Consider the following 26,729-nt stretch of genomic DNA (forward strand, 5'->3'; position numbering starts at 1 on the left):
ACTGTAGGTTGAATTGAATGTTTCAGAACCAAAGCATGCCAAAGTTGCCTTATATCTAGGGATGGGGGAGAATTCTGATTTGTTATATTTATTTCTTTATTTCATTGCATTTATATCCCCACCTTTTCCTACAAGGAGCTCAAGATGGCATATGTGGTTCTACTCGTTTAACCCTCACAACAACCCTGCGAGGTAGGTTTGGTTGAGAGGCTGTCACCGGCCCCCAAGGGCACACCCAATGAATTTCATGGTAGAGTGGGGATTTGAACCCTGGCCTCCCAGGTCTTAGTCCAGGACTCTAGCCGTTATACCACACTGCAGTTCTCCAGTCAGGTGCTGTGTACTAAAGTGCATATACTCGGGTAAAGTGAGCACACCAAGTGAAGGCAACGTACAACTATTCATTACGTAAGGGAAAGGTAAAGGTAAAGGGACATGCTGATCAGAAGGTCGGCGGTTCGAATCCCCGCGACGGGGTGAGCACCCATTGCTCAGTCCCAGCTCCTGCCAACCTAGCAGTTTGAAAGCACGTCAAAGTGCAAGTAGATAAATAGGTACAGCTCTGGCAGGAAAGTATACGGTGTTTCCGTGCGCTGCTCTGGTTCGCCAGAAGCGGCTTAGTCATGCTGGCCACATGACCCGGAAGCTGTAGCCGGCTCCCTCGGCCAATAAAACGAGATGAGCGCCGCAACCCCAAAGTCGTCCGCGACTGGACCTAATGGTCAGGGGTCCCTTTACCTTTAACCTCATGAATACAAAAAGATACCAGCCATGCACAAGAATGTCCTTTGGGAGATCTTGAAGGAGAAAAACAGGTATATAGAAAGGAGACTTCCTGGATGCCAAGATCCAGGTTTGGAGCAAGTACTCTTCAGTGAGAGAACCCCAGCAGAGATTTAAAATCACAAAATATGCAGAAAAGTAAAGAGTGGAAATGTAGGTTGTTAGATCTTTAAAATATGCCCTTGTGAGTTCCAGAACTTTCCTCTTCCCCTAGCATAAAGAAATACCACATATTTGGCAAGTTACACATGGTTTACTTACAAATCCTCTAAAGGTCAGATTCATGTGCATTCAGAAAAAGTTGCGCAGGCAGTAAAACTTGGCTTAGTTACAGTGGTGAAAGTTCACAGTGGTGAAATCCAGGAACTCAAGAGAGGTTGAGTTCATCAAGGGTAAAAATAAGCTTGATTACCTTGCTCCCACAGTGATGGGGAGTGACTTGGCTAAGCCTGGCAGGGCAGCTTACTTTATGGTATTAACCCCTTCATGCACTAATTAGACTTAAGCATGTTGGTTATCTGAAGCCGGTTGTCCCACATTGCTCACCGAGCAAATTCTATCCCGAAGGCCGTCCGGGTCTCTGTGCCCCCTCTCTGCTCAATGTGCCTGGCAGCTTCCACCACATCCTTCACAGACCTGTAGTCATTCAGATGAAACTCATGCACGGCATCTTCTCCATACTGGACGACTCCAACCTGGAATGGGGGAAAAGAAGGAGGAGCACATGGTTTGTGGATCCTTTAAGGCAAAGGTAGCCAATGTGAGGCCCTCTGGATGTTGCTGGACTACAATACCCATCATCTTTGACCAATAGTCATGCTGGCTTAGGCTAAAGCCCAACAATATCTGGTTACACCGGCTTTAATATATTTTGATACACTATTAATACAATACCTATTTAGCAAAATGAAGTGCTTAATAGCACAGATTGCTATGTGAATAATGTCTTATACTGTACACATGATTCCTGCATTTAGCTCTTATTCCCGCATTGCAGGGAGCTGGAGCAGACGATCCTTCCAACTCTACAGTCCTATGATTCTACATCTGATATGTTGCACATATTACACCTGTGATAAAAACATAAGAAGAACCTCCTGGACCAGTTCAGTGGCCCGTGTAGTTCAGCATCCTGTTCTCACAGAGGCCAACCAGATGCCTGTGGGAAACTGGCAAGTAGCATTCAAACATAAGAGCACCCTCCTCTTCTGCCATTTCCAGCAACTGTTATTCAGAAGCATAACCATCCTGGCTTGTAGCCATCAATAGCTTTCTCCTCCATGAATTTGTCCAGTCCTCTTTTGAAGCCACCCAAGTAGGTGGCCATCACTGCCTCCTGTGGGAGGGAGTTCCATAGTTTAACTATGTGCTGTAGGGGGCTGGACTAGAAGACTGTTGGGGGTCCCTTCCAACACCACCATTCTATGATTCATCCCAAAGGTTTGACTTTTGCAAAGTCTTTTGCCAGAGGTCAGACCCCTGCCTGCTCCACTGGCCCAAAGCAGCCCAATGCATTTGCTTCGTCCTGGGTAGTGTCTCTTTCAAATGCAAACAATATTTGACTGATTCTTGAAGAAAAGCACGGTGCGTTGGCAAGGGTGACGGTTCCTAGCACGCCAGCTTGGAAAAAGCTATAAAACAAAAGATGAGGATGTGCTGATACGAGAGAAATTCCTCACATGTGTTTTCTCACCTGTATTTGGCCTGGTCCAATGTAAAATTTCTCCAAGATGCTGATCAGGAAATTCTGTACTTCCACCCAGGGGTAGATGCTGTTGGAACCGTCCAGCACGATAATTATATCCATGTATGTCTGGCATCCTGCGATAGAACAGGCAGGAGATCATTAAGAGATCTTGGCTACTTTCAGGAAGCGGATAAAGGCTTGCCAATATATATATGTATTTTCTTTGTCTCCAATGGAGCAAGAAAGTCCTGAATCTTTGGCCAATCTTTCTCCTTTCCTGTTCTGAAATCTTATCTCCTGGGTTCTGCTGCGTTTCTTCTTTATTGAGGTTCCCTAAGGGTATATATCTATCTATATTACATGCTTAATTGGTTTTAAAGTCTTCAAGAAACTCTGGGAACTGCAGTTCTGCGTGGAGGCGAAGGATAAAAAAGCCTCAGCACCTCAGCAATGTACAGTCCACAAGATTATTAGGAAGGAGCTGCAGAAATTATAGTGATGCTTATTTATTTATTTCATAAAATGTATACACTGCTTTTTTTCAAAAAAACAACAAAACATTTAAAGCAGTATACAAAATAGCAGAAAAATATCAACAAGAAAAAATAACAACCATAAATTAAGACTTTTGAAAAATTAAAATAACAACTGCCTAACTACAGATTGGGGACGCAGGTGGCGCTGTGGGTTAAACCACAGAACCTAGGGCTTGCCGATCAGGTCGGCGGTTCGAATCCCCATGACGGGGTGAACTCCCGTTGTTCGGTCCCGGCTCCTGCCAACCTAGCAGTTCGAAGGCACGCCCCAAAGTGCAAGTAGATAAATAGGTACCACTCCGGCGGGAAGGTAAATGGTGTTTCCGTGTGCTGCTCTAGTTCACCAGAAGCGGCTTAGTCATGCTGGCCACATAACCCGGAAGCTGTACGCCGGCTCCCTTGGCCAATAAAGCGAGATGAGCGCCGCAACCCCAGAGTCGGCCACGACTGGACCTAACGGTCAGGGGTCCCTTTACCTTTAACTACAGATTAAAACTCTCACCAACATTCTTAACATCCGGGTAGGCTTGTCTAAACAAAAATGTTTTTAGCAGGCGCTGAAAAGAGTCTAGTGAAGGCACTTGCCTGATATCAATAGGCAGGGAGTTCCAAAGTGTAGTTGTTGCCACACTGAAAGATCGAGTTCTTACAAATGTAGAACAGGGGTGATCTGGGACCTATAATAGTGCCAGTTTTGCCAATCAAAGCAGTTGAGTGGGCATATATGGGGCAAGGCATTCTCACAGGTAAACCGGTCTCAGGTTGTTAACAGCTTTATATAGAAACAGCGATTGTTACAGTAAGGCATATTGTTACTGGCCTGGCATAGGAACACCTGGATTCCACCAGTTTCTTGAAGGGGCAACATCACATACAACTCAGCAGGGCATTGGGGTTGGGCCTCTGCAATATACCTGATCCCATAAAGGGGCCGTAGGGGGAGCACTGCCTGAGAAGCGGTAGAAAGACGGTTGAAGCTAGAGTAACCTTCTCCTAACTGATGGCATACTGAGAAGTGGACCCACCACCAACAGATTTCTGTAGGAACTTTTCTTTCTATCAAAAAAACTACATTGTTTGCATTTTGCACCCTGTAACGTAAAGTCATAGATATCCAAAATATGTCCTTTTCTCTTTCTTTTGGGTCTGGAAGGAAAAGGTGTCTTTGGTTCGCCGCTGCAATTTTTACTGTTGCCAGGCCCACATAATTCGCTTTGCTATCCTGCTTCCATTCAAGCAGTTTCCTAGTCCCCCTCCCTCAAAGTGGTGCTGAAGGCATTAGAGACCAAAAACCCCTCGTCTGGCAGAGAGAGAGAGAGAGAGAGAGAGAGAGAGAGAGAGAGAGAGAGAGAGAGAGAGAGAAAGAGAGAGGGAGGGAGGGAGAGGGAGGGACGGAGGGAGGGGGAGAGGGAGAAAGGTCTATATAACAGGCGCATTCTCATACTCTGGAGCGCTGGAGCCACAGTCTTGGAGAATCTGAAGTTGGAGTTCACCCTGGAGCACATTCCTGTGGTGTAGTAAGAACTTCCACACTCATGAGACCAGAGAGGGCTGCAAGCCTGTGTGAAGGAGGGAACAAAACAGGGAGGAAGGTTTTAGAACTGCTACTGTCGGTTGTTGCTGGGATAAATTCTTCAGGACACGGGACATGCCAGGAGTCTCTTTTAGATGTTTTAGCCAGGCCCAGAAGGCTAAAAAAGGGAGTCAAAGTGATACAGGCTAGAATTCTTGTGAAGTTTAAACCTCTCTTTCCAGCACAGTGCCTTGATTGGGATGGTCTTCTCAGCAGAGATGGATGGATCTGCCAATTTTGCTTTCTCTGGATGTGTGTGTGTGTGTGTGTGTGTGTGTGTGTGTGTGTGTGTATTCCAATCTACATTCACATCAGTTGGGGGTTTTCTTTTGTTAATATCCTCCTGAAAAGTCACCTGCATTTTAGTGCGAATTTCTCCTAATATGCACACATTTTGCAAAGTGATTTCCCCTAATATAATACATTTTCTGTACAGTGGTACCTCAGGTTAAGTACTTAATTCGTTCCGGAGGTCCGTTCTTAACCTGAAACTGTTCTTAACCTGAAGCACCACTTTAGCTAATGGGGCCTCCTGCTGCCGCAGCGCCGTCGGAACACAATTTCTGTTCTCATCCTGAAGCAAAGTTCTTAACCTGAAGCACTATTTCTGGGTTAGCGGAGTCTGTAACCTGAAGTGTATGTAACCTGAGGTACCACTGTATGTCTAACAGATGAGTTGTTATGCAAACAGTACCCTAGGATATGCATTTGGGCACACTTTACTTGACTGGAGAACTGCACTGCAAAATCCAAAGAAGCATGAATTTTTGAAGGGCTGCTAATGTTTCAGTTTACATATATTCCAGACAGTGTGAATTAGGTAAACTTGCCTTTAAATGCAAACTGAATTGGATTTCTTCCTCATTCCTATTCCCCCAGTCACTGGACTGATTCTGTGAAGAGTGGAAAGAGGAGGACTGGGGGTGGACGGGCTCTGTCTATCTGTACAAGAATGTGTGCTGCCTGAACCCATCATAGGCAAATGGCCCCCATAAGGTTCCCCAAGACTGAATGCAACCCTCAAACCCAAAATGAAATAAAATAAAGGAACTAGTCACTTCTGCTGTAGATCATTGGCCTGAGCGCAGCACCCAATGGTCGAATTCAACTGGACTTAACCGTCCAGGGGGGAGTTCAGGTATCATATAAAGATAGGGCACACACAAATTTAAAGGTGTGTGTGTGTCATATTGCCATCACCATGTTAACTTCCACTCTAAATGTGTTATTTTAAGAGAAGGTGGAAGGTGGAAAGAGGATGAGAAAGATGGAACTGTGTAGCTTTTTATTTTTATTTTAAACTTGGTCCAGTGTTGCAGGTTGGGGTTAAAAATGAGTCTTAGGCTTGTCACGACAGAAGACGGCAGCAACTCAGAGAGCATCTGTAAGCCTACATGCAAATCATTCCTTACCAAAAAGCTGTTGTCTTTGGGGTTTGTGGTCAAGCTGAGACCCAGACGCATATTATCCTTGCGCTCCGACACATTGGAAAGAGTTACTCTTCCTTGGGAAAAAAATGCCAGAGTTAGGCATGTAGTGGAAAGGAGGAACAGCTGTAGAACAGGGAGCTTCAGAAAGTGTTTGTGCAAACTCTTTGCATTTCCCTCTAGCAGTTTTAATGCTTGGTTTTTCAGGAAGAGGGGCAGCAATCAGACCATGTATAAAACTGAAAACAATGTGCACTTACAGGAAGAGCCATAGCTCAGTGGCAGAGCATCTGCTTTGCATGCAGAAGGTACGAGGTTCAAATCCTGACATCTTCAGGTAGGGCTGTGAAAGGTTTCTTGCCTGAAACCTTGGATAATGGCTGCTAGTTAGTGTAGACAATACTGAGCTAGATTGATCAATAGTTTGACTTGGTCGAAGGCAGCTCCCTTCACTTACTCTCCCCCTTTGAACTTGAGAACTTGGTTAACTGGTAGCATCAGTCTAAAACAGCATCAGCCTGAAACTGAAAAGGAACATTCAGAGCTGGTTGCCACCATGCTCTTAGGTCACCTACATGCTTAACCAGCATGCTTAACTCTAATTAATGCATGAAGGGGTTAAGACAATAGAGTAAGCTGTCCTGCCAGGCTTAGCTAGGTCAATTCCCCTCCTCTTAGGAGGAAGGGTTGCCAAGCTCTCTGTTCTCTCATATTCCTCCATTTGAACTCTGCCAGTAAGGAGGTCTAAACTGGATGCTCCAAGCTAAGACTGTGGGACTAAAGCAAGCCATCTCTGTGTTTCTATGCAAATTATTTAGAAACATTTACCATTTTTGGAAGTTATACTGCCTGTGTTTTGTTGCTGTTGTATGGAAAAGCACATGAATCTGACATTTGAAGAGTTTATAAGTAAACAATTTTAAGCTTACCAAACATGTGGTCTCTTTCTATGCTAAAGGAAGTGTGGAATTTTAGGAACAACTTAGAAGGGGGTATTTTAAAGGTCTAACAGCCTATATTTCTATGCTTTGCAGCATGTTTTGTTATTTTAATTCTCTCCTAGGGCTCTCTCACCAAACAATACTTGCCCCAAACCTGGATAGAGGCATCCCGGGAATAATATTTTTTATTATTTTACCATATCTATTTTTCATTTTAACCAACAAGATTGCCATTTCATAGAGGCCTGCTGGTTTCACTTCCCACTGAAAAATGTTCCAGGGCTATTTTGTTTAAAGACAAAATAGAACTGATCTAGTGGCAATCTTTCTTACCTATGCACAACTCAGAGAAGTCACTGGTAGCTATGGATGTGAAGACACATGTGCATTTGAGTGACCCTTAGCAATTTCAGTGGGGCACATACAGAAAAGATGCTCAAGGTGGTAGATTTTATCCCATGGGTTTACCTAGATTGAGCTTGGAACAGGTGCTGTTGGTTTCACCATTCACCGAACACTTGTAGACATCTCCGGTCTTCTGTTGCCCACTGGTCTCATAAGGGGCTCCGACCACCAGCCTGGAGAGAAAAAAAAAATTGAGGGGGGGGTAGGAGGAGGTCTTTTATTGGCCATTTCTGAACATCACACATTTGACCACAAACACTGAAAAGCCTTATCACTGAATGGTCTAACAAAATACAGAATATAGCTACCTTATTGAAATATACAATAATTTATAAAGATCAACTACTAAAAAAATGTATAGAACGATGGAGTATTTTTCTGACGTTTTGGAACGTCAAACACAAAGACAATATACAACCATATAATTGTAACTAATAAAAAGAAGCAGCATTGCATTATTGTATTGTCTTTGTTGGTCCTTCATGGTCAGTTGTTACATATTTAAAAATATGTTATAATAATAATAAAAATCAAACAAGCATAGAAAGCCTCCGAACTGAGTGCATGCATAGGAATTGCTTACAATTACCACCGTTTCCTTGCAGTCTGCTCCAACCCCCAAAATATTACACCATACATTCATTCATTCAGCCTTCACATTGGCATAATTTAGGGGGGAACTATCCATAAAACATTGGTAATCCAGATACTTGAAAGTATTGCACCAAATAGCAATGCATTGTAGCCAACTCAGGGAAAATCCATTGAAATCAATGGGCCTAATTTAGACAGCTGAGATTCCTGCATTACAGGGGGTTAGACTAGATAACACTTATCTAGGTTCCCTTCCAACTCTGCAATTCTATAATTGTAGTCGAGTCCATTGATTCCAATGGCTATTCTCTTATTAGAACTAGAATTGGATATAACCAGGAGTGGCTAACTTGCAGGCCACAGGCCACGTTAGTCCCCACCCTCAAAAAAAGGTTTAAATTTTAAACCAAGGTGAACTGAAAATACGTTGTCGGGGTTTGGTAGAGGACAGATAATAAATATCTCAAGTGTGCTGTGTATGCACCTCTGGATAGAGCCCATGCACTAAGTCAATGCTGGGAACCTGTGGCAATCCAGCTGTTGACGGACTCCAATGCCCATCATCACTATTGGCCATCCTGGCTTGGGTTGATGAGAGTCAAGAGTCCAAGTTCATCCAAAGGACTACAGGTTCCCCATCCTTGCACTGAGCCTTCCGTCCAGTTAAGTGTGCAGTTCCCTTTAAGAAACAAACAGCCTCCCCAAACCTTCCAATATTTGGACACTGTCTATTGCCTTGCTAGACCACATCATGCTGTAGTGTAGAGGATGCTTGCAGTCACTTTTGGATGAGAGAAGAGAGAAGATTCATTCCCTGCCCCCAACCACATTTAATATTTAAGGACAGAGTTCATTCAACTCCAGCAGAACCCCACAACAGCCAGGAATCATAAAGAAATCTAAACAATGACTAATTCCTGTTTGGAATGGAGATCTTTTTCAAATCACCCGGATCGAAATCTGGCAGGAGTCGAGAGTCTGGGGACTAAATAAATCAGCTGATTAAAGAAGAGTTTCAGTGCAGAGCAGGAAGCAACATCAGTCAGTGTAATTTCTGGGAAACAATAGTTGGTCTTTATATATTACATGGTGGATTAGATGGAAGGTCCCCCTTATCTTTGATGGGGGATCTGAACCAGGGGTTGGAATCCAGTCAAGCATTTCCTCCCTACCCAGAAGAACATGAGGTACCACCCACTACTGTGTCGGGGTTGGGTAGATTTGTAGAAGCTGGGCAGGCCTTGTTTGGCTGAATGCTTCCATGGAGTGTGCTGCCTTCTGTTGCTCATGACCTGCTTTTGATGCTGCTAGAGCACATCATTGTATGCTACTGGAGAGCATTGGCCCAAGGCTGGTCCCCTGGTAGAGACAGGAGAGGAGCAAGCAAGGCTCATTGCTTTTTCTAATATTTTTCTAATAAGGGGGGCACACAGCTTTTTCTAATATGCTATATGTTCATATGATTTCTTGTCTTTTCTATAATGTATTTATATATATATGTTCTTTAGTGTGAGTCCTGTTAGGTGAAAGGCGACTAATAATTTCAATAAATAAATAAGACATTTTGCTGCCTGAGACAAAGCACAAGATATGGAATAAGCTTGTTTCCTGCTGCTCCAGAGGGCAGGACCCAAATCAGTGGATTAAAATGACAAGAAAAGATATTCTGACTTAATAATAATAATAATAATAATAATAATAATAATAATAATAATAATTTATTATTTATACCCCACCCATCTGGTTGGGTTTCCCAGTCCAATCTGGGCGGCTCCCAACAGAATATTTAAAACACAATAAAACATCAAACATTAAAAGTTTCCCTAAACAGGGCTGTCTTCAGATGTCTTCTAAAAGTCAGTTGTTTATTTCCTTGACATCTGATGGGAGGGCGTTCCACAGGGCAGGTGCCACTACCGAGAAGGCCCTCTGCCTGGTTCCCTGTAACCTCACTTCTCGCAGTGAGGGAACCGCCAGAAGGCCCTCGGAGCTGGACCTCAACGTTTGGGCTGAACGATTGGGGTGCAGACGCTCCTTCAGGTATACTTAACATTAGGAAGAACTTTCTAAGGGTAAGAGCTGTTTCACAGTGGAACAGATGACCTCAGAAGGTGGGCCATTGCAGGTATTTAAGATGAGGTTGCATGGCCATCTGCCAGGGATTCTTTAGCTGTGGTTCCTGCATTGCAGGAGATTGACCATTGGAGCTCCTGTCAGCTCTACAATTGCTGCTGCTGCTGCTGCTGCTGTTATCTACAATCCTATGATTCTATGATATCCTCCACCACACTCAAAGGCAGCAGGCTAGCTTAGGGCAGGGAGGACACACACAGTTTGGCCCTACAACTCTCTTCCCTTCAGTATCTTCTGCCTTAGGCAGCTGCCTCACTTTGTCTAATGGTAGGGCTGGCTCTAATACTGAAATACATTCCTCATTCATGCAAAAGCCCTACCAAGGAATGTTTCTTCTACTTAGTGTTGTTGCAAGGAATCAATCAGGGATGCCAAAGATCCCTCTGTATGGAGTGATGTGCCACATCTGGAATCCATGAGGGACCACCGCCAGCTGTTCCTCTGGATCTAGCCATGCTCAAGCTAGGCAGCTTTTCTGGAGCTCTTTCCTTTGGAAATGTCCAGGCTCTCTGCTTCCAGAAGAGAGTGGCGGGTAAGAGACTGATAGATAGACTGTTTCTCAGTTTCATCTCTGAGACTGAGCCTGCCCCAATTATTATTATTAATAATAATAATAATAATAATAATAATAATAATAATAATGTCATGCAGTCCTGATGTAGGACAAACCTCCGGCAAAGGCCTTCGCATTATGGATTCATTTTTACTCAGAAGCAAAAATGCTCTTGCTTTCAACCCAATCCCAACATCACCATCAGGCTACAAAGGTAGCAACTGAAACGAACATCTTATTTTCGAATTGCAAACAGGACGTCCAGCCAGCTAGTGAAGGAGGAGAGGAGATAAAGTTTTCAACAAACCATGTTGACACACCTCGTGGAGAACTCCTCAAAAGCAGTTGTCGAGGCTCTGACATCTGCAGCAGCTAATCCCCATCTCCACCTTCAATGTAACTGGGGAAATATTTCCATGGACGCTAAGTTTCCATGAGGCTCAATCACCACCGCTCTTTAAAAACTTAAAGTTCAACCCCAATGGAAAGCAATGTGTCATTGTCCAAGAAAGACAAAAAAAATCATGTGGCTTCCTTTCATTTTAGGACTTTGCCTCCTTCATTGTCATGACTGTTATAGGTTTTGGTTTCCTCCATAGCTCTAAGCTTGAATGACTCACTTTTTAATGCTTTATATAGCTTTGGAATTGCGATGCCTCTGGAATTGGGTGGGAGAAGTTTAGGCTTGCTTAGGCAGCATTATTAAAATTCTAGAGGCAACCACAGAATGTTGTTGGATATCCAATCCATTCCCTCTTGAAATGAAGGGCCCTGCAGGAGAGGAGAAGACTCTGCATAGGTGGCTGTTGGATTATCACTATTTTAAGAGACTTATACCAAGTTTCCTTTCATTATCATCAGTGGGCCTCTCAATGCAGCTTTCTTCTGGGCCAGAGTTTGCCCCCTGCGGGTGGCGCTGTGGGTTAAACCACAGAGCCTAGGACTTGCCGGTCAGAAGGTTGGCGGTTCGAATCCCCGAAATGGGGTGAGCTCCCGTTGCTCGGTCCCTGCTCCTGCCAACCTAGCAGTTCAAAAGCACATCAAAGTACAAGTAGATAAATAGGTACCGCTCCGGCAGGAAGGTAAACGGCGCTTCCATGTGCTGCTCTGGTTTTCCAGAAGTGGCTTAGTCATGCTGGCCACATGACCCGGAAGCTGTACACCGGTTCCCTTGGCCAATAAAGCGAGATGAACGCCGCAACCCCAGAGTCGGCCATGACTGGACCTAATGGTCGGGGTCCCTTTACCTTTACCTTTATGGGTTCCCTAATTCATGCTAGGTCAGAGAACATAAATAGAGCCTACTGGATCAGGCCAGTGGCCCATCTAATAGAGCATCCTGTTCTCACAGTGGCCAACTAGATGCCTAAGGGAAACCTGCAAGCAGGATCCGAGCACAAGAGCCCTCTCCTCTCTCGTGGTTTCCAACAACTAGTTACAGAAGCATTATTGCCTCTGACTGTGGAGGAAGAGCACAGCAGTTCCCCACACTTACACAGCAAAGGGAAAAGTAATAATATTTAAACAATCAATGTTTATTTAATTACTTCATTCATGCAGCGGTTTGACTTCATCCCCAGAGGCGTACTTCATTGTCTCTCGAGACAGGCAGATGCCAACAGCAACTTCATTAAATACCATATCTTACTGCTTCTGATACCGCCTAGAAACCATAATCATCAGCACAATACTGATATGCCGCTCTTTTGCCCGCCAGTGGCATATTAAAACCATAAAATGTCCAATAAAATGTCACCATCAATCAAATCCATGTAAGGCAGAAAATCACAACACACAAGGGCCAGAAGATACTGTCTCCTGGTCAGAAGTGCTCTCGCTAATCCTACTTTCCACACTCTTAGGGTCTAGAAACATGAACTGATGATGAAAAATACTTAAAAACAACAAGCCAGCTTACCAAAAGTGGAACAATTAATGATGTTATTAATTGTGAACGTATGCATTATTTAGTATTCACCATGAACAAAAAAAAAAATAGTCTATTTAAGATATTTATTTTCAGGCAAACCTTAACAAGTGGTCTTAATACGAAATATTAAAAAGCATCAAATAAAACTATAGAAAGAAATGACAAGTTACAGGGGGAAAACATTCTGGATCAACTGCAGGGCCTAGGTCAGGGTGGTCCAGTGCGTGGCCTGAGGGCTAAGACCTCTTTTGGTGGCCTTTGGCAACATTCAGTGCCCGCCCCACTGCACTCTCACTGCCTTCCCAGAGCCAGATAAGAGAGGTGTTGGGCTTTGGGAAGGAGGCATGAAGGCTCTGGCAGGGTCCTAGAGTACCCCTGCCTCTTTCCCAAAGCCTAGTTAGCAGTTTCCCAGCTTTGGGAAAGAGGTGGGTGGGGCACCAAATTGTGGGCTCATTCCCCCACCCCATGTGACAAGGCAGCGTGCGGCCTGTGGGTTCTGTGTTGAAGTACTTTTGCGGCCCACTTGGTATGAAAAGTTGGATTGCCCTGACCTAGATAGTCATCAGCTCACCCGGCTGATGTAATTGGCTACTTAGGAGCATCTGAATGCCAGAGAATAGGCTGAATTCCTTGAAGGAAACCTGTGCTGTGCTTGAGGTGTGAATTACTAGCTGGTTGCTGGACCCTCCAAGCAAATCTTGCTTGCAGCAAAGCTCTTCATTTGCAACACCCCACTTGCTAATTAGACACCTCAGAGTGATGATATACAAAACCAGATTCTTTTGTTGTAAAGGCATCAAAGCATGGCTGTTTTAAAGCCTTTTTTTCCCCTTGCAGAATTAATGTAGTTTTCCCCCTGTTTTGTCTTAAATATCTAGCGTAAAACCAAACCAGCTGTGATGGGTCTGGTTATTTTTTCCAGTCGCTGTGTAGCATGCAATGAATGGACAGAGAATGAAAACCACTTTTCTTATTTTGGCTCTTCGGACTTTGAAGCCAGAGGGACCTATTTTCAGCATCTACGCTCAGGGAAGGCCTGTAGGGAACTCTAGGAAATGTAGCTCTGCAAGGTGAATAAGGACCACGCGGGTGGTGCTGTGGTCTAAACCACAGAGCCTAGGACTTGCAGATCAGAAGGTCGGCGGTTTGAATCCCCGCAACGAGGTGAGCTCCCGTTGCTCGATCCCTGCTCCTACCCACCTAGCAATTCGAAAGCACGTCAAAGTGCAAGTAGATAAATAGGTACTGCTCTGGTAGGAAGGTAAACGGCGTTTCCATGCTCTGCTCTGGTTCGCCAGAAGCGGCTTAGACATGCTGGCCACATGACCCGGAAGCTGTACGCCGGCTCCCTCGGCCAATAAAGCGAGATGAGCGCCGCAACCCCAGAGTCGGACACGACAGGACCTAATGGTCAGGGGCCCCTTTACCTTTACTTTAACAACTATTTGCACCCTTCACAAACTGCAGATCCCAGGTATTTAAAGTGATAGCAAAGCACTTTAAATGCATGGTGTCAATGTGTCAAAGGCTGAAGAACTGTGTCTGGCTGAGGACAAGGTCTCTATGCCCTCCAGGGCAAATTTCACTGATGTCTGCTCCGTCTTGCAACTGTCACTTATTCCTAAATATTCCTTTGGCTACAAAATAAGACAGGCCTGGTTCCTGGAGCCACGGGCAGAAGTGAACAATAACAGCAGCCAAAATGCAAAGAGCTCCTGAATTTCATTGGCATTTCGATTCTACATCTAATCAGCTGCTCACTGAAATAATAAACCGATGGGGGAAAGAGCTATACAGTTACACATGTTTAAAATACACACGTATATTGCATTTCCCAAAAAATATGTATGATTAATGTGAAAGACACCAGGGAGAGAAAAAAGTATTTTTGGAAAAAGCAGTATTTTTGGAAAAGCAGACATGAAACAACAGAAGATCAGCTCGTTCTTTGCAATCAATGGAACAGTTAATCTCCGGCAGCAGCTCTGGAGCCACTAATTTATTCAAGATGGGGCTGGGCGGCAAATGAGAGCTGAGAAAGGGAGTGGGTCGCAAGGACGGTTTCAATGGGTTTGGTTGGAAAGGAGGGGGTTGCCAACACCCACCCACCCACCCCTGGATTCAACTGAGTTTCCATTTAAAGGTGAACTTACTCAATTCACACTATCTGAAGCAATATGTTATCTTCACTCTCCTATTGATTTCACACGGTTCTTGGAAATTCGCAGCTTCTCCGAATTTTGCAACGCAGTTCTCCAGCCAAGCAATATTGTCAGGGCTACCCTAGGTCCCAGCTCACAAAGGACCAACGCTGCTTCGTTGTTAAGTATAAAAGTCTTTATTGAAGTTCAGTTTCACTTCCAGAGCCGCAGCGCGCAGCCCCACGTCTCAAGTGTCAGACCACTGATGCTCCGTCTGAGTCTCCTCCCCCTTGACACCAATTTAAGATTCTAGCCTTGCTCCACCTTCTCCGCTGCTCCTTCCTCCTCTGGGTCCGCCTGCCCGCCGGGGTTCCGCCCTTTCTAGCCTCTTCTCCCGCTGATTCCCCTGAGCCTTCTCCCTCCCTCCGGCGGGCTTTAGGAGCTGGTTCCCCATCCGGGTCTCCTGCTGTTCCGCGCGCCTGCACATTTGAACTTGGCGCGCGCGCCCAGCCAGCAGCTTTCCTTCTGACCGTTCCACTGCTGCTGTCACTGCTTCCCCCTTCGGGGGGGCTAGCTGCAACTGACCTCCCCTCCGTTGGAGGCATGGTCAGCCCTGACTCCCTCTCTGGAGGAGACACTGCCCCTGACACATGTGACTCCTCCCCCCCACTACGCTCTGGTGGGGAAACTGGTCCCGATCCTCCACTGCTGCTTTGGGGTTCCCCTCTGGCTCCTTGTTTCTGGTGCGTCCCCCCTGGGACCCCCCTTGCCCTGACCATCGGCGCCCCCTTCTGGGAATCTTCTGATTCGCTGGAGAAGCTCATGGAATCTCTCAGGCCACTGTCATACTCCCCTACACTGCCCTCGGATTCTTCCCCTTCGCTCTCCCAATCCTCTCTCCCCAGTGCTCCTGCTCCTGATTCCCTGACAAATATGTACAAAATTGCATATACTGGGGTATCGTGTGCTTAACTGATGTATTTTAACTATCTTTTAAAATAGTTTGATTTTTTAAAATCTGTGTTTTGTAATGGAAGTGTTGGAAGCTGCAACTGAATCCAAGCTTGGGAGAAAGGTGAGATATAGATAGATAGATAGATGATAGATAGATGATAGATGATAGATAGATAGATAGATAGATAGATGATAGATATAGATAGATAGAGATAGATGATAGACAGATGCACGCACGCATGCACATATATATACACACACATTAAATAATGTTGTAAGTATTAAGTTCACTGGTGTGTGGGTGTGGGATTCACTCCCCAGCCTTTCTGGTACAATACCTCCTTCTTCAGTAATATGGAACAACATGGCTGCTCTCTTGGAATGGGCCTCTAAAAATCCACAAGACTTGAGCAAAAATTGGAATTCTTCCAATGGGCGTTGCAAAAAAAATTCCAGGGCAGGGTGTTATATTGCGTTTATAGGCTGGATTTGAAAAAGGACATTAGGGGCTTATCACTTTCAGTCAATTCCACCCCCTGCTCCAACCGCCCTGGCTCAGCCAGCTTTCCCCTAAAATAAAATAGACAGCATTGTGATTTGGGGTCTTGAACCTGCATTTCCACAGGTGCCTGCTGTGTTCAGATCAGTACAGGGGTGCAGGTGCTGCTGTAAGACATTCTTATGCCTAGATTTCCTTGCAGGATAATATATCAAATGAAACTGTTTCTTAAACGTATGATGAATTTTAGAAATAGCCCTTACAGCTCCCGCAATTGCAGTGGAGCGTGTAGTCATCCTATTGCCTGTCTCAGGTGATTCTCTTTTTTTTAGTGTACGGAAAATAAATTACAGAATTCAAGAGTTGGAAGGAACCCAAGGAGTCATCTAGTCCATCCTCTACAATGCAGGAATCGCAACTAAAGATGCAAAATGTGACCCTCAGGTCCCTTCCAACTCTACAGTTCTATGATTTTATATACCATACAGGTCATAATTGTGGCTCTCCTTTGTAACCATCTTTCGTTTTTAATTCCCACTTTCCCTTCCCTTACAAGCTCAAAGTAGTTTGCTTTTCCATTGTTTAGGGTTTTTCCACTCCAGTTCCAAGCGCAGGCCCTCTAAGAGCCTTGAGCCCAAGCTTATGCCTGTTTACTTGGAGTCGAGCCCAACTGATTTCAATTGCTCCCAAGTCGGTGGGCGCAGAAACATGGTCCTCCCTGCCACTTTTTACAGCCTTATTAGTGAAGGAACTGTTTGTGGTTTGGGAAAGAGGTTTTGGGGTTTTGCAAGATGAAAAGATCCACAGGCCTTGTGAGAAAACAAGCTTGGAAGAGTTGCTATGCAGGCCACCCCATGACCACAAAGTCAGCAAACAACGTCTGAGCTGTGCTAACTAACACCTGTGAAACCAGACTGACACCATATGGAAAACAAATTAGCCTTTCCTTGTTCAGGCCTGGCAATGTCTAGGCTCATATCAATAGGGAAAAGAAGCCAGGGTTGATGGATGAGGACCCAGTTATTTCCATTTCAGAATGGGGTAAACCAGCATTTCGTTTCTAAGAATGAATGAGCAGGTGCAGGCAAGCATTTTAGGGAAGGGGAAGAAATCTGATTCAGTTCACATGTAAATGCAAATCAACCTAATTCACATTTTCTGATACAGGACGCAAACTGAAACACAGCCGTTCTTGGAAATTTGCGCTTCTCTATATTTTGCAATATAGTTCTCCAGGCAATTAATGTGTGCCAAAATACATACAGAATGGTAAAATGTGCACAAAAGTGCATATATTGGTGAAAATGCCATACAAAAAAGCCTATTTTAGAGAGAATTGCATATATATTTGGAGAATTTTGCAGTACAGTGCTGATGAATTTTCAAGACGGTTTTTTAAAAAACAGTAATTTGCAATTGTTTAGTCGTTTAGTTGTGTCCGACTCTTCGTGACTCCATGGACCAGAGCACGCCAGGCACTTCTGTCTTCCACTGCCTCCCACAGTTTGGTCAAACTCATGCTGGTAGCTTCGAGAACACTGTCCATCCATCTCGTCCTCTGTCGTCCCCTTCTCCTTGTGCCCTCAATCTTTCCCAACATCAGGGTCTTTTCCAGGGAGTCTTCTTTTCTCATGAGGTGGCCAAAGTATTGGAGCCTCAGCTTGAGGATCTGTCCTTCCAGTGAGCACTCAGGGCTGATTTCCTTAAGAATGGATAGGTTTGATCTTCTTGCAGTCCATGGGACTCTCAAGAGTCTCCTCCAGCACCACTCCTTCATGGATCACTGCCTTGTCGTGGTGAAGGGGCTTGAATAACTCAGAGAAACTATGAGATATGCCGTGCAGGGCCACCCAAGACGGAGAGACCATAATGGAGAGTTTTGACCAAACGTGATCCATTTGGAGTAGGAACCTGCAAGCCACTCCAGTATCCCTGCCAAGAAAACTCCCTGGACAAAGACAACAGTAATTTGCAAACTGATGTGGAAATGTGAAAAACTGGACTTAAGACTGGAAAACAGAGAAACCAAGAGAAACCAGAATTGGCGGATTTGTCCACCCCATCTTTGGCATGAAGACTGCAATTTGGCTCCATCTTCCACCCCATCCACAGCAAAAAAGGGCTGATATCACCTGGTTACTACAACTCCATGCTCTAAGAATCTGTGGCCCTCCAGCTGGTAGACTGCAGCAGGGTTTGCTATCTTGTGGGTCTCCGTATGTTGCAGGCTCCAACTCCCATCAGCCCCAGCAGTCAGCACGGGCAGGGATGATGGGAGTTGTAGTCTAGCAACATCTGAAGGGTCAAAGGTCTCCTCACCCCTGCTTAAGCATCTCTTTTTTTAACTGAATTGTTTACATCGAGAATGAAACAGGTATTTTCACAGATGATGTGCAAAATACAATGCCATTTCCTGGAAGACCTTTCTTCTCATTTTGTTGGGAACTCAGGAACACAGGAAACTGCCTTATACTGAGTCAGACCATTGGGTCCATCTAGTTCAGTATTTAGTGATGTATGGAAGTGAGAGCTGGACCATCAAGAAGGCTGATCGCCGAAGAATTGATGCTTTTGAATTATGGTGCTGGAGGAGACTCTTGAGAGTCCCATGGACTGCAAGATGATCAAACCTATCCATTCTGAAGGAAATCAGCCCTGAGTGCTCACTGGAAGGACAGATCCTCAAGCTGAGGCTCCAATACTTTGGCCACCTCATGAGAAGAGAAGACTCCCTGGAGAAGACCCTGATGTTGGGAAGGATGGAGGGCACAAGGAGAAGGGGACGACAGAGGACGAGATGGTTGGACAGTGTTCTCGAAGCTACCAGCATGAGTTTGACTAAACTGCAGGAGGCAGTGGAAGACAGAAGTGCCTGGCGTGCTCTGGTCCATGGGGTCACGAAGAGTCGGACACGACTAAACAACAACAACAACAAGTTCAGTATTGTCTACACTGACTGGCAGCAGCTGTTTGGGGTTTCTGACGGGACATTTCTGGCCCCTACTTGGTGAAATAGGGCATTGAACCTGGGACTGTCTGATTGCAAAGCAGATGCTCTACCAAGTGGCTCCAGCTGGTTGCGTTTTTGCAGCTCATACCTTTCCTTAGGTTAAAAAAAAAAAATGTTTCCCCAATGGGATAATCCCCACAAAAATATTCTCTTTAATCTTTAACAAGCAATGAGGTGACTTTACTTTCTTTTCCCAAGTCATAATGAGTGTTTTCTTCCTGTTTTAAATCAAGCCCTCTCATCCCAATCTGACACAACTGTAATCTAAACAGATGTTCTCAGTGACTGTGGCTTTGGGCTTGGAAGAGATAATTCTAATTACATAGCATCTTCTGAGGAGTGCATCTCTTAATTCACTGCTTGGCATATGGAAGCTTCTTTGAATCATCTCTCTATACTGCTTTGAGAGGGTGGGAGCTGATCTATAAAATGGGTTCTTCAAGACAGGCTGGCAGGGGTTGATGGGAGTTGTAGTTCAAAACGTCTGGAGAGCAGAGAGTTGGGGGAATGCTCCTACAGTTACAGAGCCCCACGTGCCAGCTACATTGGGGTTATGATACAGTCACAAGGGCTGCTTTGCTAAACCCAACAAAAAACACCCATTGGAGGCAATCATGAGTTGCATTATGGTATCAGTGTTTCAGAACCAAAAATACTGCATAGAATGGTTGATGAATCAACAGTGTGATGCAGCAGCAAAAAAAGCAGATGCATTTCTATGCTGCATCAACAGAAGTATAGCGTCCAGATCAAGGAAAGTCATATTACCACTCTATTCTACCTTGGTCATATTGAATCCCGATTCTGTCTTCTGTGGCATTAGTTACCCATTTCAATTTTGTGTCAACCGCAAATTTGATGAGCATCCCCTCAATTCCTTTGTCCAAATCATTTATGAAAGTGTTGAACAACATTAGGCCCAGGACAGAACCCTGCGGCACCCCGCTTGTCATTTTTTTCCAGGATAATGAGGAAGCATTAGGTTTGGGTTTGGTCAGTCAACAAGCTCCAAATCTACCTAACAGTTATCTTGTATATCCCACTTTTTACCAGCTTTCCGCAAGAATATCATGAGGGACTTTGTCCAAAGCCTTACTGAAATCAAGATACTCTACATTTACAGCAACCCCCTGATCCACCAAGCTTGTAACTCGGTCAGATAAAGAAATGAGATTTGTCTGGCCTAACTTGTTTTTGAGAAACCCATGCTGGGTCTTAATAATCACATCCTCTTTTTCTAAGTGCTCATAGACCAACAGTTTAATTATCTGTTCTAGGACTTCTCCTGGTATCAATGTCAAGCTGACTGTTTAGTAGTGGAGTAAACTATAGTGGAAGAGACTACTTCAGAAGGTGGTGGACTCTCCTTCATTGGAGGTTTTTAAACAGAGGCCTCCATTTTTTGAATATATAAAGAGGGAGAGTCATATAAGTACTCCTCCCATCATTTACTCCTCATTGTGGCCGGGCTATAGAGACTCAACTTAAAAACTTAACTACATGTAACTGCATCTCTGTAATTTTTTTTTATACTGAATATGCTCCATGTTTAGTTGTTATTGTTTGTATGGTTATGTCTTAGTGCAGGGGTCGTCAACCTGTGGCCCATGGGCCACAAGCGACTCATGGGGGCAATTTAACCGGCCCACGAGCCACCCCCCCCGAACTGAGCCACCTGCTTGGCAAGTCCCCGTGTGCTGTGCTAAACTGGCGCGGTGCAGGGACTCGCTTCCACAGTGCCGGAAATTGTGTCTGTGCATGCCCAGATGCCAAAACTCACACGCGTGATCTGGCCCACAGAGAGATCTCCATGGGACTTTACCAGCCCAGGCAGGTAAAACCTTGCCGACCCCTGTCTTAGTGTGTCCATATGTTTATGACGGGACGCGGGTGGCGCTGTGGGTTAAACCACAGAGCCTAGGACTTGCCGATCAGAAGGTCGGCAGTTCGAATCCCCGTGACGGGGTGAGCTCCCGTTGCTCGGTCCCTGCTCCTGCCAACCTAGCAGTTCGAAAGCACATCAAAGTGCAAGATCATAGTGCAAGTAGATAAATAGATACCGCTTCGGCGGGAAGGTAAACGGTGCTTCCGTGCGCTGCTCTGGTTCGCCAGAAGCAGCTTAGTCATGTTGGCCACATGACCCGGAAGCTGTCTGCGGACAAACGCAGGCTCCCTCGGCCAATAAAGCGAGATGAGCGCTACAGCTCCAGAGTCGGTCACGACTGGACCTAACGGTCAGTGGTCCCTTTACCTTTATGTTTATGATAAAATCAATATGTTTATGATAAAATCATTTTTTTTAAAAAAAGAGATTGGATGACCATCTGTCATGTGTGATCTAGCCGAGATTCCTGCTTTGTAGGGGTTGGACTAGATGACTCTTGGGGATACCCCCCCATGCTACAATTCTATAATTCTATGACTAAGTCCATATGCGATGGGAAATATCAGTTGTGTTTACTACAGAAGGAAGGCCTATGGAAGCCAATGAATCCTCCTTTGCTTTCATGGGAGAATACAATGGGACCTGTAGTTTGCAGTGAGCACTGAAATCACAATAAACCACAATCCAAGCAGGAGACAAAACCAATTTCTTTGGCGATCCAGAATTTCCAGAGTGGGGAAGAATATGTGCGAGAGCATTCTGTTGAAAATCTCTTTGGCTCCCGCAATTTGAAACAAATTCAGGAACAACAGTTCAGTTCTGGCAATGCTTTGTTATTTCTAGAGTTCCTTTCTATGTTGAATACTAAGTCCTGAGCTGAACTGGGCTGGGAGGGCAGCAGGGTGATTCACAAAGATTTTCATATCCTTTTGAAAAGCGGGATCCTATTCTGTCCCTTTCATAGCCTTGGGAATGGCTGCTGTTAAAGTATGGAAACATCAGTCTCTGAGCTTTCCTGCATTTCATTTTTCTCTTACCTCACTTTTTTTTTTTAAACAACCCCCCCTCCCATCCATGTGGGACCCTGCAACTCTGGATTATGCTGAATGCATGAATGAAGTGGCCGGTGTTTCATGAAACCTAATGCTGCAGTTTTACACAAATATGTTTTTGCGTGTGTAAAAGTTGCAACAACAAAAATTAAATAACAACAACATTAAGATAATAAAGGGCTGTATCCAATTAAATCCTATGTAGAGAGTAGACCCACCGAAATTAGTTGTGTCCATTAACTTCAATGGGTCTACTCTGAGTAGCCCTAACATTGGATGCAACCCAATAAGAATAAGAATAGTCTATCCTACCTACCCTCCTTCTCCTTCTCCCGCTCCCCCTCTCAAACCCCAAACTGGTGCATCCAGTTGCAAGCCAGACCACCAAAGACTGACAGCCAAGAAAGCTGGGGAAATGACTAACTCCTTTTCCAGATCAGGACAATTATTGCTGTAAATCTTCAGAGCAGATTTGATGCGGCTTCCCCAGAGTCCCTTTCCCTTTTTTTCACATTACAGTAAGACAGAGGACGTCATGTCTGCTCCTGTGATTACCCAAAGTATAGGAGGGTTTGCCACCAGCTCCTCCGAGCTCGTGAGGTAACCAACAACACAGGCCTGGGAGCCCTGCGGCTCTCGGGCTGGATTGGGCCTCTTTGAGGTTCCTGCTCAGCCATGAAGCCTCTCTGTGCCATTTTAAGGATTAGAGAGAGAAGAGACCGAGAGATGTAATGCACACACTGAAGAATGCTAGGCAGCAAGGGCTGGTCCTTTCAGGAGAGTGGGGCACTGCCCCACCAGCCTCCCTCTGTTCTCAACCAGCCCCCACCTGCCTGCCTCCTTACTTACAACCAGTCCAAGGTGGGGGTACCCATTCCCGTCAGCTTCCTGCTCCCTCAGTCTCTGTGTTGCCTTTGTAGAACATAAGAAGAGCCTGTTGGATCAGCTCAGTGGTCCATCTAATCATCCATCCTGTTATCACAGGGACCAACTAAATGCCTGTGGGAAACCAGCAAGCATGAGCACAAGACTCAGAGCCCTCTCCCCTCCTGTAGTTTCCAGCAACTACAGAGACATTACTGCCTCAAACTGTGGGGGAAGGGCACAGCCACCCTGGCTAGCAACCATTGATATAGCCTTCTCCTCCAGGAACTTGTCTCATCGTATTTTAAAGCTATCCAAGTTGGTGGCCATTACTGCAGACCCTCCAAGTGTCCCTATTTTCCAGGGACAGTCCTGGATTTACAGAAGCTGTTCTGGTTTCTGATTTGATCCCAGAATGTCCTGCCTTTCCTTAGGACGTCCCTGTTTTCATTGGAGAAATGTTGGAGGGTATGAAGTCATGTGACCCTCAAGCCAAGGAGATAAGTAACTATACAGTAATATCTCTGCAAATGTCCATCCCGTCAGCGTCTGTTTTGGCGAACGTCCGCGGCAAACCTGGAAGTACCGGAACAGGTTACTTATGGGTTTGCAGCTCACGCATGTGCAGAAGCGCAAACCGCTCCGTGCGCATGTGCAGAGCAGTGCTTTGTCAAGAGTCCCTTTTGTCGAGTGTCCAGGGCTCCAGAACTGATCCTGGACTCAAAACAAGGTACCACTGTATACTGAAGGCAGCCCTGTATATGAAAGGTTTTTTATTTTTTTATGTGTTTATATCTATTGGAAGCCACCCACAGTGACCGGGGCAACCAAGTCAGATGGGCAGGGTATAAATAATAAAATTGTTGTTGTTTTTGTGGAATAGGGCATTCCTATTTTCATCTGAGAAATGTTGGAGGGTACTGTGTCTTGTGGGAACAAGTTCCACAATTCATCTGTATGCTGTACAGTGGTACCTCAGGTTACAGATGCTTCAGGTTACAGACTCCGCTAACCCAGAAATAATACCTCGGGTTAAGAACTTTACCTCAGGATGAGAACAGAAATCGCGCGGCGGCAGCGGGAGGCCCCATTAGCTAAAGTGGTACCTCAGGTTAAGGACAGTTTCAGGTTAAGAACGGACCTCCAGAAGAAATTAAGTTCTTAACCCGAGGTACCACTGTATAAAGATACATAAATGTTTCCTCTTATTCACCTTTTCTCTAAAAAAAAACAAAAAGAAACCCTTCACATTTGGGGAAGGGGACAGGCCTCTCATGACTTGGACAGCTGTCACATACTTCAGCAACAGTAATCAAATCAGGCCCGGCCAGCTTTGCACATAAAAACTCATTTCACCCTGCAGGGTTCAGGGTGAGTTTCATATTCACCGCCCACTTTGCTCTCATGAGGAGATGCCATTTCTTTTCAGGATGAAAAATGGGCTGTTGCAAAATATCCGAGGGTAAAGTATGCAATTAGGTTGGACTTTTTTATTTTTAAAAGATGATCTTTCAGAATTAGAAAATGGTCACGTCAGCATTTGGAAACACACATGTGCAGCAGAGGCTCGAGGAGAGGAGAGGAAGCCAGGCAGACTCTTCCTTTTCCTGGAGCTGCAGGCGAGCAAGATTATCGGGGGAAGAGGAAATCCAAGTTTAATGGAACTGTCAGAGAAAAGAAAGGTTGGGGTGGGAGAAAGGAAATGAGACGAGCCCTATGAGAGCTGAAGGCCTGATCTTTAGAACTCAGTCCAATGGTTTTGGGCCAGTGATCCACTAAGAGCCACCTTCGTAACCTAGATGGATGCTTGAGTAGGGAGGAGACCTGCTTCCATCGTAGGCTGAGTGAGTTTCAGCTGCTCAGCCCCACTCCTTCCCCCAAAAGATCTTCAGTAGGTCTTCTGCCTTGCAATAGTTTGTTGTTGTTGTTGTTTAGTCATTTAGTCGTGTCCGACTCTTCGTGACCCCATGAACCAGAGCACGCCAGGCGCTCCTGTCTTCCACTGCCTCCCGCAGTTTGGTCCAACTCATGCTGGTAGCTTCGAGAATACTGTCCAACCATCTCATCCTATGTCGTCCCCTTCTCCTTGTGCCCTCCATCTTTTCCAACATCAGGGTCTTTTCCAGAGAGTCTTCTCTTCTCATGAGGTGGCCAAAGTATTGGAGCCTCAGCTTCAGGATCTGTCCTTCCAGTGAGCACTCAGGGCTGTTTTCCTTCAGAATGGATAGGTTTGATCTTCTTGCAGTCCATGGGACTCTCAAGAGTCTCCTCCAGCACCATAATTCAAAAGCATCAATTCTTCGGCGATCAGCCTTCTTGATGGTCCAGCTCTCACTTCCATACATCACTACTGGCTTGCAACAGTAGGAAGCCCCAAGAATGAGGACAAAAAAAGCTGTCTGAATAAATCTGCCATCTTATTTCTGTTTATATGGCATCACAGAATCATAGAATTGTAGAGTTGGAAGGGACTCCAAGAGTCATCTAGTCCAACTCCCTGCAATGCAGGAATCACAACTAAAGATTTCCTGACAGGTGACTATCCAACCCTGTTTTAAAACCTCCAATCAAGGCGAGTCCACCACCTTCCAAGAGAGTCCGTTCCACTGTTGAATGGCTCTTACTGTCGGAAAGTTCTTCCTGATGTTTAATTGGAATTTCCTTTCTTGTAACTTGAATCCATTGGTTCGGGTCCTACCCTCCAGAGCAGCAGAAAATTAGCTTTCTCCATCTTTCATGGGACAGTGTTTCAGAGATCTGAAGATGGCTATTAGATCACCTGAACATACCTCAGATTAATACAGAATTTGGATAAAATGGAATTATGAATGAACACATCTTCAGTTGGGACGTGGGTGGCGCTGTGGGTTAAACCACAGAGCCTAGGACTTGCTGATCAGAAGGTCGGCGGTTCGAATCCCTGCGACGGGGTGAGCTCCCGTTGCTCAGTCCCTGCTGCTGCCCACCTAGCAATTCAAAAGCACGTCAAAGTGCAAGTAGATAAATAGGTATCGGTCCAGCGGGAAGGTAAATGGTGTTTCCGTACGCTGCTCAGGTTCTTTTTTTAAAAAAAAATATAATTTTTATTAACAGGCCAATCAAATCACATTATTTCCAAATCACATTAGTTCCAAATTATACAGCCAAATTTTTAAATTTTGTTGGGGGTACCCATACTTCAAGCTCCGAATGCGGGTCCAAGCATCACTTTTATTGCTGCTTTAATTAGACAGTTCTATCCAGTTCTATCCGGATAGTCTCTTTATTACTTTCTTTATCTTCTTGTTGTTATCGTATATTCCTTTCTTTGCGATCTCTGATAAACTTCACAAGCGGGTTGAAAGCAAACATCCTCTGTGTGGGTTTTACACTCTCCAAAAATCATATCACATAGGGACAGGCACCATTCCACACCTCCGTAAAGTGGTTCACCAGAAGTAGCTTAGTCATGCTGGCCACATGACTTGGAAGCTGTACGCTGGCTCCCTCGGCCAATAAAGTGAGATGAGTGCCACAACCCCAGAGTCTGTCAAGACTGGACCTAATGGTCAGGGGTCCCTTTACCTTTACATTTACATCTTCAGTGGAAATGGCTTTGGGTTTCATTATTCTGGTCCCAAGTATATAAAGAAATATCTGAAATATTTAAATCATTTGTTCGGGCTTCCCCACAACTGTCATTACTGAATACTGTATGTGGATGGACAGCATGAAAGCTTGTCAGTCTGCAGAGCTTGGGACATGGATGTGAGTGAGATGCAA

General features: G+C 45.0%; 2 protein-coding genes across 2 annotated transcripts in view; one reads left to right on the forward strand and one right to left on the reverse strand.

Annotated features, from left to right (window-relative positions):
• The window catches only part of MAP2K5 (mitogen-activated protein kinase kinase 5), a 933,658-nt gene that overhangs the window by 341,731 nt on the left and 565,198 nt on the right, over positions 1-26,729 (forward strand). The gene's annotated exons all lie outside the window — the stretch shown is intronic.
• Positions 1-26,729, reverse strand: part of ITGA11 (integrin subunit alpha 11) — a 91,492-nt gene that overhangs the window by 47,973 nt on the left and 16,790 nt on the right. The window contains exons 3-7 of the mRNA XM_083586351.1: positions 7,416-7,525; positions 5,992-6,083; positions 4,451-4,565; positions 2,477-2,604; positions 1,330-1,478 (exon numbers count right to left, since the gene is read on the reverse strand). Of these exons, the coding sequence (XP_083442477.1) occupies positions 1,330-1,478; positions 2,477-2,604; positions 4,451-4,565; positions 5,992-6,083; positions 7,416-7,525 (594 nt within the window). The remainder of the gene's footprint in view (positions 1-1,329; positions 1,479-2,476; positions 2,605-4,450; positions 4,566-5,991; positions 6,084-7,415; positions 7,526-26,729) is intronic.

This window comes from Podarcis filfolensis, assembly GCF_964270895.1.
Source record: "Podarcis filfolensis genome assembly, chromosome: 14".
NCBI classification, from domain to species: Eukaryota; Metazoa; Chordata; class Lepidosauria; order Squamata; family Lacertidae; genus Podarcis; species Podarcis filfolensis.